This window comes from Psittacula echo (assembly GCF_963264785.1).
Source record: "Psittacula echo genome assembly, chromosome: 33".
Taxonomy (NCBI): Eukaryota; Metazoa; Chordata; class Aves; order Psittaciformes; family Psittacidae; genus Psittacula; species Psittacula echo.
The window spans coordinates 358,176-376,768 of record NC_137768.1 but is presented as its reverse complement, the minus strand read 5'-3'; the positions used below and the strand labels follow the sequence as shown (position 1 = coordinate 376,768).

The 18,593-nt window shown below is 56.8% G+C and overlaps 1 protein-coding gene across 1 annotated transcript in view; it reads left to right on the top strand.

The window, feature by feature from the left end:
• The window catches only part of LOC308231255 (uncharacterized protein), a 36,306-nt gene extending 27,380 nt beyond the window's left edge, over positions 1-8,926 (top strand). The window contains exons 18-28 of the mRNA XM_080636438.1: positions 1,754-1,825; positions 3,092-3,191; positions 3,263-3,333; positions 3,415-3,644; positions 4,470-4,586; positions 5,259-5,353; positions 5,439-5,475; positions 5,553-5,629; positions 7,538-7,628; positions 8,580-8,655; positions 8,743-8,926. Coding sequence (XP_080492564.1) covers positions 1,754-1,825; positions 3,092-3,191; positions 3,263-3,333; positions 3,415-3,644; positions 4,470-4,586; positions 5,259-5,353; positions 5,439-5,475; positions 5,553-5,629; positions 7,538-7,628; positions 8,580-8,655; positions 8,743-8,868 — 1,092 coding nt within the window. The 3' untranslated portion in view covers positions 8,869-8,926. The remainder of the gene's footprint in view (positions 1-1,753; positions 1,826-3,091; positions 3,192-3,262; positions 3,334-3,414; positions 3,645-4,469; positions 4,587-5,258; positions 5,354-5,438; positions 5,476-5,552; positions 5,630-7,537; positions 7,629-8,579; positions 8,656-8,742) is intronic.
• The last annotated feature ends 9,667 nt before the right edge of the window (positions 8,927-18,593 follow it).

Genomic DNA, 18,593 nt, shown 5'->3' with positions numbered 1-18,593 from the left:
CCAGGTGAGCCTATAGGGGCTATAGGGTCTGCCAGGGGAGCCTATAGGGGCTATAGGGTCTGCCAGGGGAGCCTATAGGGGCTATAGGGGTCTGCCAGGTGAGCCTATAGGGGCTATAGGGGTCTGCCAGGGGAGCCTATAAGGGCTATAGGGTCTGCCAGGTGAGCCTATAGGGGCTATAGGGTCTGCCAGGTGAGCCTATAGGGGCTATAGGGGTCTGCCAGGTGAGCCTATAGGGGCTATAGGGTGTGCCAGGGGAGCCTATAGGGGCTATAGGGGTCTGCTAGGTGAGCCTATAGGGGTCTGCCAGGTGAGCCTATAGGGGCTATAGGGGTCTGCCAGGTGAGCTTATAGGGGCTATAGGGGTCTGCCAGGTGAGCCTATAGGGGCTATAGGGTCTGCCAGGGGAGCCTATAGGGGCTATAGGGTCTGCCAGGTGAGCCTATAAGGGCTATAGGGTCTGCCAGGTGAGCCTATAGGGGCTATAGGGTCTGCCAGGTGAGCCTATAGGGGCTATAGGGTCTGCCAGGTGAGCCTATAAGGGCTATAGGGTCTGCCAGGTGAGCCTATAGGGGCTATAGGGGTCTGCCAGGTGAACCTATAGGGGCTATAGGGTCTGCCAGGGGAGCCTATAGGGGCTATAGGGTCTGCCAGGGGAGCCTATAGGGGCTATAGGGGTCTTCCAGGTGAGCCTATAGGGGCTATAGGGTCTGCCAGGGGAGCCTATAGGGGCTATAGGGGTGTGCCAGGTGAGCCTATAGGGGCTATAGGGTCTGCCAGGGGAGCCTATAGGGGCTATAGGGGTCTGCCAGGGGAGCCTATAGGGGCTATAGGGTCTGCCAGGTGAGCCTATAAGGGCTATAGGGTCTGCCAGGTGAGCCTATAGGGGCTATAGGGGTCTGCCAGGTGAGCCTATAGGGGCTATAGGGTCTGCCAGGGGAGCCTATAGGGGCTATAGGGGTCTGCCAGGGGAGCCTGTAGGGGCTATAGGGTCTGCCAGGGGAGCCTATAGGGGCTATAGGGGTCTGCCAGGTGAGCCTATAGGGGCTATAGGGTCTGCCAGGTGAGCCTATAAGGGCTATAGGGTCTGCCAGGTGAGCCTATAGGGGCTATAGGGGTGTGCCAGGTGAGCCTATAGGGGCTATAGGGTCTGCCAGGGGAGCCTATAGGGGCTATAGGGGTCTGCCAGGTGAGCCTATAGGGGCTATAGGGTCTGCCATGTGAGCCTATAGGGGCTATAGGGTGTGCCAGGTGAGCCTATAGGGGCTATAGGGTCTGCCAGGGGAGCCTATAGGGGCTATAGGGTCTGCCAGGTGAGCCTATAGGGGCTATAGGGGTCTGCAGCCAGGTGAGCCTATAGGGGCTATAGGGTGTGCCAGGTGAGCCTATAGGGGCTATAGGGGTCTGCAGCCAGGTGAGCCTATAGGGGCTATAGGGTGTGCCAGGTGAGCCTATAGGGGCTATAGGGTCTGCCAGGGGAGCCTATAGGGGCTATAGGGTCTGCCCGGTGAGCCTATAGGGGCTATAGGGGTCTGCCAGGTGAGCCTATAGGGGCTATAGGGTCTGCCCGGTGAGCCTATAGGGGCTATAGGGGTCTGCAGCCAGCCCAAGAGCCAGGTGGGGTCATAGGGGGCAGGGTTATGGGGAGGGCTCTATGGGGCAGGGGCTCTATAGGGCAGGTCTCTGGGCCTATAGGGGCTCTATAGGGCAGATCTATAGGGTAGGGGGCCTATGGGGCTCTCTCTTTCCCCAGGAGCGTCCCTTTGGTCTCTCCTATGTTCGTCTCTTTGCCCCCCCGGAGGATGCGGCTCCTGCTGAGGCCCCGGTGAGTGACCCACGGCTGCCCCATAGCGACCCATAGAGACCGATAGAGACCCCATAGAGACCCCATAGAGACCCATAGAGACCCCATAGAGACCGATAGAGACCCCATAGAGACCCCATAGAGACCATAGAGACCCATAGAGACCCATAGAGACCGATAGAGACCCCATAGAGACCTCATAGAGACCCATAGAGACCCCATAGAGACCCCATAGAGACCGATAGAGACCCCATAGAGACCCATAGAGACCCATAGAGACCCCATAGAGACCCCATAGAGACCCCATAGAGACCCCATAGAGACCCCATAGAGACTGATAGAGACCCCATAGAGACCCCATAGAGACCCATAGAGACCCATAGAGACCCCATAGAGACCCCATAGAGACCCCATAGAGACCCCATAGAGACCCCATAGAGACCCCATAGAGACCCCATAGAGACTGATAGAGACCCCATAGAGACCCCATAGAGACCCATAGAGACCCCATAGAGACCGATAGAGACCCCATAGAGACCCATAGAGACCCATAGAGACCCCATAGAGACCCCATAGAGACCTCATAGAGACCCATAGAGACCCCATAGAGACCCCATAGAGACTGATAGAGACCCCATAGAGACCCCATAGAGACCCCATAGAGACCCATAGAGACCGATAGAGACCCCATAGAGACCCATAGAGACCCCATAGAGACCGATAGAGACCCCATAGAGACCCATAGAGACCTCATAGAGACCCATAGAGACCCCATAGAGACCCATAGAGACCCATAGAGACCCCATAGAAACCCATAAACACTCCATAGAGACCCATAGGGACCCCATAGAGACCCATAGAGACCTTATAGGGACCCATAAACACACCATAGGGACCCATAAACACCCTATAGAGACCCATAGAGACCCATAGGGACCCCATAGCAACCCTTAAACACCCCATAGACACCCTATAGTGACCCATATGGACCCATAAACACCCCATAGAGACCCATAGACACCCCATAGACACCTATAGAGACTCCATAGTGACCCATAGGGACCCATAAACACCCCATAGGCACCCATAGGGTCCCCATAGTGACCCATAGACACCCATAAACACCCCACAGTGACCCACAGAGGCCCCATAGCGACCTCATATTGAACCACACTCACCCACACCACCCCCCCAACCCCACAAGTGCCCCCCTGGCCCCATAACCAACCCCCCCCCTCCCCAGCCCCATAAGTGCCCCACAAGCGCCCCATAACCCCCCCTTTCCAGGTTCGACGCTTGGGCCCCTTCACCCTACGGGAAGGGGGGGGCTCCCCCCTGCGCCCCCCCGGGGCCCTCTTCTACCAGCGCCCCCCTTCCCCCCCCCCAGGTAAGAGCCCCCCCCCCCCGGACCTCAATGGGAGGGGGCGTGGCCTCCTTAAGCCCCGCCCCCTCCCTCAGCCCCGCCCCCCGGCCCCACCTACGCTGACGCCGCCCTCAAGGCCAGCGCTGGCTCCGCCCCCAAGGCCCGGGTAAGCCCCGCCCCTTCCCCTTTAAGCCCCGCCCCCATAAGCCCCGCCCCCTTTGACCCCCCCCCTTTCCCCCATTCACAGCCCCCCCCGCCCCCCGCAGCCAATGGGACGCCGCGGAAGCGGCCACGCCCCCTGCCGGCCGAGGCCACGCCCCCCGGCGCCGAGGCCACGCCCCCCGGCGCCATCTTGGCCGGGGTGGTGGTGGCGCTGAGCGGCTTCGAGAACCCTCTCCGCGGCCAATTGCGCGCCGCCGCCGTTGCCATGGGAGCCGACTACAGCCCTGATTGGACGCCGCGCTGCACCCACCTCGTGTAAGCCCCGCCCCTTCCTCTTAACCCCGCCCCTTCCATCTCTTTAGCCCCGCCCCTTCTTTAGCTCCGCTCCTTTCTCCTCCTCTCACCCCCCCCTTCCCCTTCCCCCCCCTTCCCCCCCCTCTTCCTTCCCCCCCCTTCCCCCCCCTTCCCCCCTTCCCCCCTCTTCCCCCCCTCTTCCCCCCCTCTTCCCCCCCCCTTCCCCCCCCTTCCCCCCCCCTTCCCCCCCTCTTCCCCCCCTTCCCCCCCCCTTCCCCCCCCCTTCCCCCCCCCTTCCCCCCCCCTTCCCCCCCCCTTCCCCCCCCCTTCCCCCCCCTTTCCCCCCCCTCTTCCCCCCCCTCTTCCCCCCCCTCTTCCCCCCCCTCTTCCCCCCCCTCTTCCCCCCTCTTCCCCCCCCTTCCCCCCCCTCTTCCTTCCCCCCCTCTTCCTTCCCCCCTCTTCCTTCCCCCCCTTCCCCCCCCTTCCTTCCCCCCCTTTCCCCCCCCTTTCCCCCCTCTTCCCCCCCTTCCCCCCCCTTCCTTCCCTCCCCTTCCCCCCCCTCTTCCTTCCCCCCCCTTCCCCCCCTCTTCCTTCCCCCCCCTCTTCCTTCCCCCCCTCTTCCTTCCCCCCCTCTTCCTTCCCCCCCTTCCCCCCCCTTCCTTCCCCCCCTTTCCCCCCCCTTTCCCCCCTCTTCCCCCCCTCTTCCCCCCCTTCCCCCCCCTTCCTTCCCTCCCCTTCCCCCCCCTTCCACCCCTCTTCCCCCCCTTCCCCCCCTCTTCCCCCCCCACCATCCCCCCCTTATCCCCCCCCTTTTACCCCCCCTTTGCCTCCTCTCTCCCCCCCCAGCGCCGCCTTCTCCCGCACCCCCAAAGCCGCCCGGGCCCGGGCCATGGGGGGGCTCCTCGTGAGCCCGGACTGGATCTGGGACTGCCGGAGCCGGGGCCGCTGCCTGCCCTGCCGCCCGTGAGCACAAGCCCCGCCCCCTCGGCCCTAAGCCCCGCCCCCTCGGCCCTAAACCACGCCCCCTCGGCCCTAAACCACGCCTCCTATTGGCTAAGCCAGGCCCCCTGCACCCAACCCTATGCGCCATGAATGGGCTGTGGAAGCCCCGCCCCTTATTCCCTAAGCCCCGCCCCCTCTGCCACAAACCACGCCCACTATTGGCTAAGCCATGCCCCATGCACCCACTGCTATGCGACATGAATGGGCTGTGGAAGCCACGCCCCCTTGGGGTTGGAGCCTTCTGATTGGCCAGCCAGGGTGGGGTGGGAGTGCTAAGCTCCGCCCCCTTGTGGGCCTGGCCTCATTGCCTCCCACTACCCCCCCACACCTCCTATTGGCTAAGCCGTGCCCCCTACACCCAACCCTATGGGCCTTGAATGGGCTCTGGAAGCCCCGCCCCCTTGGGGTTGGAGCCTTCTGATTGGCCACCTGGGGGGGAATAAGCTCTGCCCCATTGTGGGCGTGGCCTCATTGCCTCCCACGCCCCCTATTGGCTAAGCCCTGCCCCCAACCCTATGTGACATGAATGGGCTCTGGAAGCCACACCCCCTTGGGGCTGGAGCCTTCTGATTGGCCACCCAGGGGGGGCTAAGGCCCGCCCCTTGTGGGCGTGGCCTCATTTTTCCCCCCCAGGTATCTCCTGGATGGCTCCGCCTCCTCCAGCAGCGAGGGGGAGGAGCCTGAGGAGGCCACGCCCCCTGCGGCCCCCACCGCCCACGTGACCACGGGTAAGCCACGCCCCCTCCCTCCTCCATTCCCCCCCCTCTTAAAGGGGCCGAAGCCCCAAATCGATCCCGTCCAATCCCATTGCAGGAGCTGGTTCGGGTGATGACAGCGACCAATCAGAGCCGTGAGTGTTGGGGGGTCGTCCCCCCCCCTTACTCCTTGTTCCTGCCCCCCCTGGCTCTGATCCATCCCATTCCATAGGGATGATCCCTATGGAGGCTCCACGGAGGAGAACAGCGAGGAAGAGGAGGAGGAAGAGCCCATTCCCCCCTTGCCCGGTGCGTCCTGGGCTATACTGGGCTATACTGGGTTATACTGGGATAGACTGGGATAGACTGGGCTATGTTGGGGGCATTGGGAGTCCAGCCCAGTATAACCCAGTATAGCCCAGTGTAACCCCATTATAACCCAGTATAGTCCATTATAACCTAGTATAACCCATTATGGCCCCATTATAACCCATTATAACCTATTATAGCCTGTTACACCCCCATTATAACTCCATTATAACCCAGTATAGCCCAGTATAATCCATTATAACCCATTATAGCCAGTTACACCCCCATTATAACCCATTATAGCCCAGTATAACCCATTATAACTCCATTATAACACATTATAGCTAGTTACATCCCCATTATAACCCAGTGTAGCCCAGTATAACCCCATTATACCCCATTATACCCCATTATACCCCATTATAAACCTATTATAACCCATTATAACACATTTTAATGCCATTAGAGCCCATTATAACCCATTATAACCTATTATATAGCCCATCATACTGCATTATAACCCAGTATAACCCATTATAGCCCAGTATGACCCATTATAACCCCATTATAACCCTTTATAGCCCAATATAGCCCCATTATAACCATTTATAGCCCAATATAACCCCATTATAACCCTTTATGGCCCATTATACCCCACTATAACCCTATTGCAAACCTTTATAGCCCATTATAGCCCCATTATAACCCTTTATAACCCAATACAGCCCCATTATAACGCTTTATAGCCCAATATAGCCCCATTATAACCCTTTATAGCCCAATATAACCCCATTATAACCCTTTATGGCCCATTATACCCCACTATAACCCTATTGCAAACCTTTATAGCCCAATATAGCCCCATTATAACCCTTTATAGCCCAATATAGCTGCATTATAGCCCTTTATAGCCCAATATAGCCCCATTATAACCCTTTATAGCCCAATATAGCCGCATTATAGCCCTTTATAGCCCAATATAGCCCCATTATAACCCTTTATAGCCCAATATAGCCGCATTATAGCCCTTTATAGCCCAATATAACCCCATTATAACCCTTTATAGCCCATTATACCCCATTATAACCCTTTATAGCCCAATATAGCCCCATTATAACGCTTTATAGCCCAATATAGCCCCATTATAACCCTTTATAGCCCAATATAGCCCCATTATAACCCTTTATAGCCCAATATAGCCGTATTATAGCCCTTTATAGCCCAATATAACCCCATTATAACCCTTTATAGCCCATTATACCCCATTATAACGCTTTACAGCCCATTATAACCACATTATAACCCTTTATGGCCCATTATAACCCATTATAACCCATTATAACCCTATTGCAACCCTTTATAGCCCATTGTAGCCCCATTATAACCCCTTATAGCCCCATTATAACCCCTTATAACCCTATTATAACCCTTTATAGCCCATTATAGCCTCATTATAACTCCTTAAAGCCAGATTATAACCCAGTATAACCCATTATAGCCCCATTATAACCCTATTGTAACCCATTATAGCCCCATTATAACTCATTATAACCCGTTATGGCCCCATTATAATCCCATTATAGCCCCATTATAACCTTATTATACCCCATTATAATTCTATTATACCCCATTATAGCCCCATTATACCCCATTATAGCCCCATTATACCCCATTATACCCCATTATAACCCTATTGTAACCCATTATAGCTCCATTATAACCCATTATAGCCCTATTATAACCCATTATAGCCCCATTATAACCCATTATGACCCATGATAGCCCCATTATAGCCCCATTACAACCCATTATACCCCATTACAAGCCCATTACAGCCCCCTATAGCCCAGTATAACCCCCCCCATGACCCCACGTGACCCCCCCCTCGTGGCCCCTCCCCCTTGGCAGACTTCTTCCGGGGCCTCTCGTTCCTATTGGCCGGCAGCTTCCCGGAGGGGGAGGGGCGGCGGCTGCGGCGCCTCGTGATCGCCTTCGGGGGGTGAGTGGGGCCCGACCGGTCCCGGCTGGTTTAGACTGGTCTGTAATGGGGTTATAATGGGGTTTAATGGGGTTTAATGGGGTATAATGGAGTGTAATGGGGTCATAATGGGGTGTAATGGGGTTATAATGGGGTTTAATGGGGTATAATGGAGTGTAATGGGGTTGTAATGGGGTTATAATGGGGTATAATGGGGTGTAATGGGGTTATAATGGGGTGTAATGGGGTTATAATGGGGTATAATGGAGTGTAATGGGGTTATAATGGGGTTATAATGGGGTTTAATGGGGTATAATGGAGTGTAATGGGGTTATAATGGGGTGTAATGGGGTTATAATGGGGTATAATGGGGTGTGATGGGGTTATAATGGGGTGTAATGGGGTTATAACGGGGTGTAATGGGGTTATAATGGGGTGTAATGGGGTATAATGGGGTGTAATGGGGTATAATGGGGTTATAATGGGGTATAATGGGGCTATAATGGGGTGTAATGGGGTATAAGGGGGTGTAATGGGGTATAATAGGGCTATAATGGAGTATAATGGGCTATAATGGGGGTTTAATTGGTTATAAGGGATTCTCGTGGGGTTATTATGGGTTATAATGGAGTATAATGGGGTGTAATGGGGTATAATGGGATGTAATGGGTTCTTATGGGGTTCTAATGGGGTATAATGGGTTATAATGGGGTATAATGGGGTTATAATGGGTTATAATGGGGTTATGATGGGTTATTATGGGGTGTCATGGCTTATCATGGTGCTATAATGGGTTATAATGGGTTATAATGGGGTTACAATGGGTTATAATGGGGTATAATTGGTTATAATGGGGTAAAATGGGGCTATGCTGGGGTATAATGGGTTCTAATGGGGTGCAATGGATTTTACTGGGCTATAATGGGGTGTAATGGTGTCCATACCGGTCCATACCGGTCCATACCGGCGCAGGACCCTGGCGCCCTCCATGAGCGCCGCCGTGACCCACGTGGTGACAGCGCAGGGCTGGGACGCGGCCTTCGACCAGGTGGGGGCGTGGCTTAAGCCCGGGGGGGCGGGGCTTCTGATGGGGGCGTGGCCTCGCCCCGCCAAGCCCCGCCCCTTCCCCGCGCAGGCGCTGGAGCTCCGCCCCTCGCTGACCATCGTGCGCCCCCATTGGCTGCTGCGCTGCGGCGAGCAGCAGCGCCCCCTGCCGGCCCAGCCCTTCGCCGTCGTGCCGACGGACGCGGCGGCGCCGTGACGTCATCGCGCCGGTCCCGTGTCGTCGTCCCCCCCCCCACCCCCCAACTCCGTTTTTGAGGTGAATTAAAGCGATTTTGGGTAATTTCCCGGGTGTAAAAGGGGGGGGGGGGGGGGGATGGTGTCATGGGACGTGGCGGTGGGGACCACACGCCGAGGGGTGTTGCTGCTTTAAGGGGTGGGTCGTCGCGCTGAAGCCATTGCCCCTTTAAGGCCGTTGCTCCTTTAAGGTCATTGCCCCTTTAAGCCCTTGCCCCATTAAGACCCCTTTAAGCCATTACCCCTTTAAGCCCATTGCCCCTTTAAGCACTTGACCTATTAAGACCCCTTTAACTCTATTGCCCCTTTAAGGCCATTGCCCCTTTAAGGCCATTGCCCCTTTAAGCCCATTGCCCCTTTAAGTCTATTGCCCCTTTAACGCCATTGCCCCTTTAACGCCATTGCCCCTTTAAGGCCATTGCCCCTTTAAGCCCATTGCCCCTTTAAGTCTATTGCCCCTTTAACGCCATTGTCCCTTTAAGGCCATTGCCCCTTTAAGACACCTTTAAGCACTTTGCCCCTTTAAGCCCCTTGCCCCTCTAAGCCCAATGCCTGTTTAAGCCATTGCCCCTTTAACGCCATTGCCCCTTTAAGATCATTGTCCCTTTAAGTCCATTGCCCCTTGAAGCCCATTGCCCCTTTAACCATTTTGCCCCTTTAAGCCCCTTGCCCCTCTAAGCCCATTGCCTGTTTAAGCCATTGCCCCTTTAAGCCCGTTGTCCCTTTAAGCACTTGACCCATTGAGACCCCTTTAACCCTATTGTCCCTTTAAGTCTATTGCCCCTTTAGCCCTGTTGCCCTTTTAAGGCCATTGCCCCCTTAAGCCTATTACCCCCTTGCCCCATTAAGACCCCTTTAAGCCCATTGCGCCTTTAACGCCATTGCCCCTTTAAGGTCATTGCCCCTTTAAGGCCATTTCCCCTTTAAGGTCCTTGCCCCTTTAAGAGCTGCTTTTTAAAGGGGCCACCTCCCCATTTCCCTCCCCCATTGGTGGGGCCACCCCTCAATCCCCCCTTCCCCCCATCACCCACCCGGAGGCGACCAATCACGTTGAGCTTTATTGTGGGCCCCACCAACGCTGGACCCTGCCGAGCACATCCATAGGTGGGGAGGGGACCAATGGGAGGCCGCAATAAATAGTGGGCGGGGGAGGGGCGCCGCGGTGACGTCAGCGGAGCAGGAGGGGGAGGGGCAGCAGCAGGAGGGGGAGGGGCCGCGGGGGGGGAGGGGCGGCCCCACGTGGCCCCACCGTGACCGGAAACACGGCCGGGGGGGGGGGAGGGGCGGGGCAGAGCGGGGGCGGGGCCTCGCCCCTCGGGATGCCGCCATTGGCTGGCGCCGCCGTGACGTCATCGGGGAGGCGGGGCTTGGCGGTGGGGCCCACCGGGACTGCGGCGGCTCCGTTGGCGTCAATGGGGCGGCGCGAGGTGGTCCCACGGGCCAGGGTGACACCGGATGGGTCGGTCCCCTCCATAATGACATCCCCATGGGTGACACCCATGACCCTGTCACCTCCTTGGGGTGTCCCATTGGGTGCTATAGGGGTGGTGTCATCTCCATAGGCTTCAATGGGGTGACCCAATGTGTCCCTATGGTCTTGGGTGGCATCAGGCTGCTCGGTCCCCTCCATAATGACATCCCTATGGGTGCCACCCATGACCCTGTCACCTCCTTGGGGTGTCCCATTGGGTGCCATTGGGGTGGTGGCAGCTCCATAGGCTTCAATGGGGGCTCCCACAGTGTCCCTATGGTCCTTGGTGACACCGGATGGGTTGGTCCCCTCCATAATGATGTCCCCATGGGTGACACCCACCAGGTTGTCACCTCCTTGGGGTGTCCCATTGGGTGCCATTGGGGTGGTGGCATCTCCATAGGCTTCAATGGCAAGGCCCAATGTGGCTTTAGGGTCCTTGGTGACACTGGATGGGTCAGTCCCTTCCATAATGACATCCCTATGGGTGCCCACTGTGACTCCATCACCTCCTTGGGGTGTCCCATTGGGTGCCATTGGGGTGGTGGCATCTCCATAGGCTTCAATGGAGTGACCCAATGTGGCTTTAGGGTCCTTGGTGACACTGCATGGGTCGGTCCCTTCCATAATGACATCCCTATGGGTGACCACCGTGACTCCATCACCTCCTTGGGGTGTCCCATTGGGTGCCATTGGGGTGGTGGCATCTCCATAGGCTTCAATGGGGGCACCCACAGTGTCCCTATGGCCTTGGGTGACACCGGATGGGTCGGTCCCTTCCATAATGACATCCCTATGGGTGCCACCCATGGCCCTGTCACCTCCTTGGGGTGTCCCATTGGGTCCTATAGGGGTGGTGGCATCTCCATAGGCATCAATGGCAAGGCCCAATGTGGCTTTAGGGTTCAGGGTGACACCGGATGGGTCGGTCCCCTCCATAATGATGTCCCCATGGGTGACACCCATGACCCTGTCACCTCCTTGGGGTGTCCCATTGGGTGCCGTTGGGGTGGTGGCATCTCCATAGGCTTCAATTACACGGCTTGTGGAGTCCCTATGGCCTTGGGTGACACCGGATGGGTCGGTCCCTTCCATAATGACATCACCGTGGGTGACACCCATGACCCTGTCACCTCCTTGGGGTGTCCCATTGGGTGCCATTGGGGTGGTGGCAGCTCCATAGGCTTCAATGGAGTGACCCAATGTGGCTTTAGGGTCCTTGGTGACACTGCATGGGTCGGTCCCTTCCATAATGACATCCCTATGGGTGCCCACTGTGACTCCATCACCTCCTTGGGGTGTCCCATTGGGTGCCATTGGGGTGGTGGCATCTCCATAGGCTTCAATGGAGTGACCCAATGTGGCTTTAGGGTCCTTGGTGACACTGCATGGGTCGGTCCCTTCCATAATGACATCCCTATGGGTGACCACCGTGACTCCATCACCTCCTTGGGGTGTCCCATTGGGTGCCATTGGGGTGGTGGCAGCTCCATAGGCTTCAATGGGGGCACCCACAGTGTCCCTATGGCCTTGGGTGACACCAGATGGGTCGGTCCCTTCCATAATGACATCCCTATGGGTGACACCCATGACCCTGTCACCTCCTTGGGGTGTCCCATTGGGTCCTCTAGGGGTGGTGGCATCTCCATAGGCTTCAATGGAGTGACCCAATGTGGCTTTAGGGGCCAGGGTGACACCAGGTTCCTCTGTCCCCTCCATAATGATGTCCCCATGGGTGACACCCATGACCCTGTCACCTCCTTGGGGTGTCCCATTGGGTGCCGTTGGGGTGGTGGCATCTCCATAGGCATCAATGGGGGCACCCACAGTGTCCCTATGGTCCTTGGTGACACTGGATGGGTCGGTCCCTTCCATAATGACATCCCCATGGGTGCCCACTGTGACTCCATCACCTCCTTGGGGTGTCCCATTGGGTGCCATTGGGGTGGTGGCATCTCCATAGGCTTCAATTACACGGCTTGTGGAGTCCCTATGGCCTTGGGTGACACCAGATGGGTCGGTCCCTTCCATAATGACATCACCGTGGGTGACACCCATGACCCTGTCACCTCCTTGGGGTGTTCCTTTGGGTGCCATTGGGGTGGTGGCATCTTCATAGGCTTCAATGGAGTTACCCAATGTGGCTTTAGGGGCCAGGGTGACACCGGATGGGTCGGTCCCTTCCATAATGACATCCCTATGGGTGCCCACTGTGACTCCATCACCTCCTTGGGGTGTCCCATTGGGTGCCATTGGGGTGGTGGCATCTCCATAGGCTTCAATGGGGGCACCCACAGTGTCCCTATGGTCTTGGGTGGCATCAGGCTGCTTGGTCCCCTCCATAATGATGTCCCTATGGGTGACACCCATGACCCTGTCACCTCCTTGGGGTGTCCCATTGGGTGCTATAGGGGTGGTGGCATCTCCATAGGCTTCAATGGCAAGGCCCAATGTGGCTTTAGGGTCCTTGGTGACACCGGATGGGTCGGTCCCCTCCATAATGACATCCCCATGGGTGCCCACCGTGACTCCATCACCTCCTTGGGGTGTCCCATTGGGTGCCATTGGGGTGGTGGCATCTCCATAGGCTTCAATTACACGGCTTGTGGAGTCCCTATGGCCTTGGGTGACACCGGATGGGTCGGTCCCTTCCATAATGACATCCCTATGGGTGCCACCCATGGCCCTGTCACCTCCTTGGGGTGTCCCATTGGGTGCCATAGGGGTGGTGGCATCTCCATAGGCTTCCATGGGGTGACCCCCATTGACCTCAATGGGGGGCTCCCCCTCGTCCCTATTGCAGTCAATGGCAGCGGCCGGGCCCCCCCCCCCCGCGGCGGTGACGTCGTCGGCGCCGGTGACGTCATCGGCGCCCCCCGCGGTGGCGTCGAGGGGGCGGGGCCCCGCCGCGGTGACGTCAGCGCAGGCGGGGGGGGGAGGGGCGCAGCCGAAGGGGGTCGGGGCCCCCCCGCTGGGTCCGGGTGAGGCTGGGGGGGGGGAAAAGGGGGGTCAGGGCCCCATAGAGCCCCATAGAGCCCCATAGAGCCCCATTGACACCTATAGAGCCCCATAGACACCTATGGACACCCATAGAGCCCCATAGACACCTATAGACACCCATAGAGCCCCATAGACACCTATGGACACCCATAGAGCCCCATAGAGCCCTATAGACACCTATGGACACCTATGGACTCCTATAGACACATATAGACTTCTATAGATCACTACAGCACCCATAGACCCCTATAGACCCCCATAGCACCCATAGACCCCTATAGAAGTCTATAGACGCCTATAACACCCTATAGAACCCCATAGCACCCATACACCCCTATAGCACTCTATAGACCCCCCTAGCACCCATAAACCCCTATAGAAGTCTATAGACCCCTGTACCACCCATAGACCCTCATAGCACCCTATAGACCCCCATAGCACCCATACACCCCTATAGCATCCATACACCCCTATAGCACCCCGTAGACCCCCATAGCACCTATAGACCCCCATAGCACCCATAGACCCCTATAGCACCCCGTAGACCCTCATAGCACCCATACACCCCTATAGCACCCATAGACCCCTGTAGCACCCTATAGGCCTCCATAGCACCCATAGACCCCCATAGCACCCATAGGACCCTATAGCACCGTATAGACCCCCTGTACCTCCCATTGCACCCCATAGGACCCACACGGCAGCCCCACACCCCACAGCACCCTATAGGACCCATGGGACCCTATAGTACCCTATAGAAGCCACAGCATCCAATAGCCCCCCAGACACTCCCTATAGCACCCATAGGGCCCCCATAGCACCCAGCACACCCCATAGCTCCCATGGGACCCCCATAGCACCCATGACCCTATAGCACCCTATAGCACCCTATAGCACCCTATAGCACACCTAGGACCCCCTTGCACCCCATGGTACCCCATATCCCCTATGGCACCCATAGAACGCCATAGCACCCATGGGACTCCCCATAGCACCCATAGCACCCCCAAACACCCCATAACACCTATGGGACCCCATAGACACCCCGTATCACCCATACCCCCCCATAGCACCCATAGCACCCCACAGCACCCCATAGCACCCAATAGCATCTATAACCCCCCATAGCACCCATAGCCCCTCATAGCCCCTATATCACCCCATATCACCCCATAACACCCCATAACACCCATGGCACCCCACAGCACCCCACAGCACTTCATAGATCCCCATAGCACCCATAACACCCCATAGACACCCCATAGCACCCATAGGGCCCCATAGCACCCCATAGACACCCCTTATCACCCATACCCCCCATAGCACCCATATCACCCCATAACACCCCATAGCACCCCATAACACCCCGTAGCACCTATACCCCCCATAGCACCCCATAGACACCCTATAGCACCCATAGCCCCCGTAACACCCCATAGTACCCATAGCACCCTATAAAGACCCTATATCACACCATAGCACCCATATCACCCCATAGACACCCATTATCACCTATACCCCCCATAACACCCCATAGCACCCATAGCACCCTATAGACACCCCATAGCACCCATATCACCCCATAGACACCCTATAGCACCCATACCCCCCATAGCACCCTATAGACACCCCATATCACTCCATAGACACCCTATAGCACCCATACCCCCCATAGCACCCATAGCACCCTATAGACACCCCATAGCACTCCATAGACACCCTATAGCACCCATACCCCCCCCATAGCACCCTATAGAGACCCCATAGCACCCATACCCCCACATAGCCACTATAGCACCCATACCCCCCCATAACACCTCATAGCACCTATAGCACCCTACAGAAACCCTATAGCATCCTGTGGACACCCCACAGCACCCATAGCGCCCTATAGACACCCTATAGCCACCCTATAGCACCCTATGGACACCCCATAGCACCCATAGCGCCCTATAGACACCCTATAGCCACCCTATAGCACCCTATGGACACCCCATAGCACCCATATAACCCTATAGACACTGTATAGCACCCATACCCCCCCATAGCACCCCATAGCACCCTATGGACACCTCATAGCACCCATAACACCCTATGGACACCCTATAGCCTCCATACACCCCTATAGCACCCATAGACCCCTATAGAGACCCCATAGCACCCATATCACCCCATAGCACCTAAAGCACCCATATCACCCCATAGACACCCCATAGCACCCATACCCCCTCATAGCACCCATAGCACCCTATAGACACCCTATAGCACCCCTACTCCCCCATAGCACCCATAGCACCCTATAGACACCCCATAGCACCCATACCCCCCCATAGCACCCCATAGCACCCATAACACCCTATGGACACCCTATAGCCTCCATACACCCCTATAGCACCCATAGACCCCTATAGAGACCCCATAGCACCCATATCACCCCATAGACACTCCATAGCACCCATACCCCCTCATAGCACCCATAGCACCCTATAGACACCCTATAGCACCCATACCCCCCCATAGCACCCTATAGACACCCTATAGTACCCATATCACCCCATAGCACCCATATCATCCCATAACACCCCATAGCACCCCATAGACACCCCATAGCACCCATATCCCCCCATACCCCCCATAGCACCCTATGGACACCCCATAGCCCCCATAGCACCCATATCCCCCCATACCTCCCATAGCACCCTATGGACACCTCATAGCACCCATACCCCCCCATAGCACCCAATAGCACCCAAAGCACCCATATCACCCCATAGCACCCTATGGACACCCCATAGCACCCATATCACCCCATAGCCCCCATAGCCCCCATAGCACCCTATGGAAACCCCATAGCCCCCATAGCACCCTATGGACACCCTATAGCACCCATAGCACCCTATATCCCCCCATATCACCCCATAGCCCCCATAGCACCCTATGGACACCCCATAGCACCCATAGCACCCTATGGACACCCCATAGCACCCATAGCACCCTATGGCCACCCCATAGCCCCCATAGCACCCGATGGACACCCCATAGCACCCATAGCACCCTATGGACACCCCATAGCACCCATAGCACCCTATGGAAACCCCATAGCACCCATAGCACCCTATGGACACCCTATAGCACCCATAGCACCCTATATCCCCCCATATCACCCCATAGCCCCCATAGCCCCCATAGCACCCTATAGACACCCCATAGCCCCCATAGCACCCATAGCACCCATAGCACCCCATAGCCCCCATAGCACCCTATGGACACCCCAGAGCCCCCATAGCGCACCCATGAGCAGGGCGCTGAGCAGCAGCACGAGCAGCTCCATGGCGGGTGCTGGGTGCTGGGGGGGGGGAGGGGAGGGGGGGGTCCCTTTAATCCCCTCCCCCACGCCGGCCCCTCCCCCCCCCAACCCCCCCTCAATTACAGGGTGCGGGTGGGGGAGGGGCCGCGGCCCCGCCCTGGAATGTGGGTCCCGCCCCCGCCCCCGCGCCCCATAGAAGCCAATGGGGGTTGTGGGCTCAGCCTGCCCCATAGCGCCCATAGGGTGGGGTCGGCCTGCCCCATAGATTGGGGTCACAAGTGGCCCTGCCCCATAGATTGGGGAATGTCGGTCACCCGGCCCCACTGCCCTTTAGATTCAGGGTCCCAGGTGGCCCTGCCCTATAGATGCAGGCTCTATGGGGTCCCTAGGGGGCTCTATAGGGGGTCTATGGGTCTCTATGGGTCTCTATGGGGTCTCTATGGGGCTCTATGGGGTATCTATGGGGCTCTATGGGGTCTCTATGGTGTCTCTATGGGTCTCTATGTGTCTCTATGGTGTCTCTATGGGTCTCTATGGGTCTCTATGGGTCTCTATGAGGTCTCTATGGGGTCTCTATGGGTCTCTATGGGATCTCTATGGGTCTCTATGGGTCTCTATGGGGTCTCTATGGGTCTCTATGGGGCTCTATGGGGTCTCTATGGGGTCTCTATGGGGTCACTATGGGTCTCTATGGGGTCTCTATGGGTCTCTATGGGGTCTCTATGGGTCTCTATGGGGTCTCTATGGGGTCTCTATGGGGTCTCTATGGGGTCCCTATGGGGCTCTATGGGGTCTCTATGGGTCTTTATGGGGTCTCTATGGGGCTCTATGGGGTCTCTATGTGGTCTCTATGGGGTCTCTATGGGTCTCTATGGGGTCTCTATGGGGTCTCTATGGGGTCTCTATGGGGTCTCTATGGGTCTATATGGGGTCTCTATGAGGTCTCTATGGGTCTCTATGGGTCTCTATGGGGTCTCTATGGGGTCTCTATGGGGTCTCTATGAGGTCTCTATAGGGTCTCTATGGGTCTCTATGGGGTCTCTATGGGTCTCTATGGGTCTCTATGGGGTCTCTATGGGGCTCTATGGGGTCTCTATGGGGTCTCTATGAGGTCTCTATAGGGTCTCTATGGGTCTCTATGGGGTCTCTATGGGTCTCTATGGGGTCTCTATGGGGCTCTATGGGTCTCTATGGGGTCTCTATGGGGTCTCCATGGGTCGCTATGGGTCTCTATGGGGTCTCTATGGGTCTCTATGGGTCTCTATGGGGTCTCTATGAGGTCTCTATGGGTCCCTATGGGGTCTCTATGGGGTCTCTATGAGGTCTCTATAGGGTCTCTATGGGTCTCTATGGGTCTCTATGGGGCTCTATGGGTCTCTATGGGGTCTCTATGGGGCTCTATGGGTCTCTATGGGGTCTCTATGGGGTCTCTATAGGGTCTCTATGGGTCTCTATGGGGTCTCTATGGGGCTCTATGGGTCTCTATGGGGTCTCTATGGGGCTCTATGGGTCTCTATGGGGTCTCTATGGGGTCTCCATGGGTCGCTATGGGTCTCTATGGGGTCTCTATGGGTCTCTATGGGGTCTCTATGAGGTCTCTATGGGTCCCTATGGGGTCTCTATGGGGTCTCTATGAGGTCTCTATAGGGTCTCTATGGGTCTCTATGGGTCTCTATGGGGTCTCTATGGGGCTCTATGGGTCTCTATGGGGTCTCTATAGGGTCTCTATGGGTCTCTATGGGTCTCTATGGGGTCTCTATGGGGTCTCTATGGGGCTCTATGGGTCTCTATGGGGTCTCTATGAGGTCTCTATAGGGTCTCTATGGGTCTCTATGGGGTCTCTATGGGGCTCTATGGGTCTCTATGGGGTCTCTATGGGTCTCTATGGGTCTCTATGGGTCTCTATGGG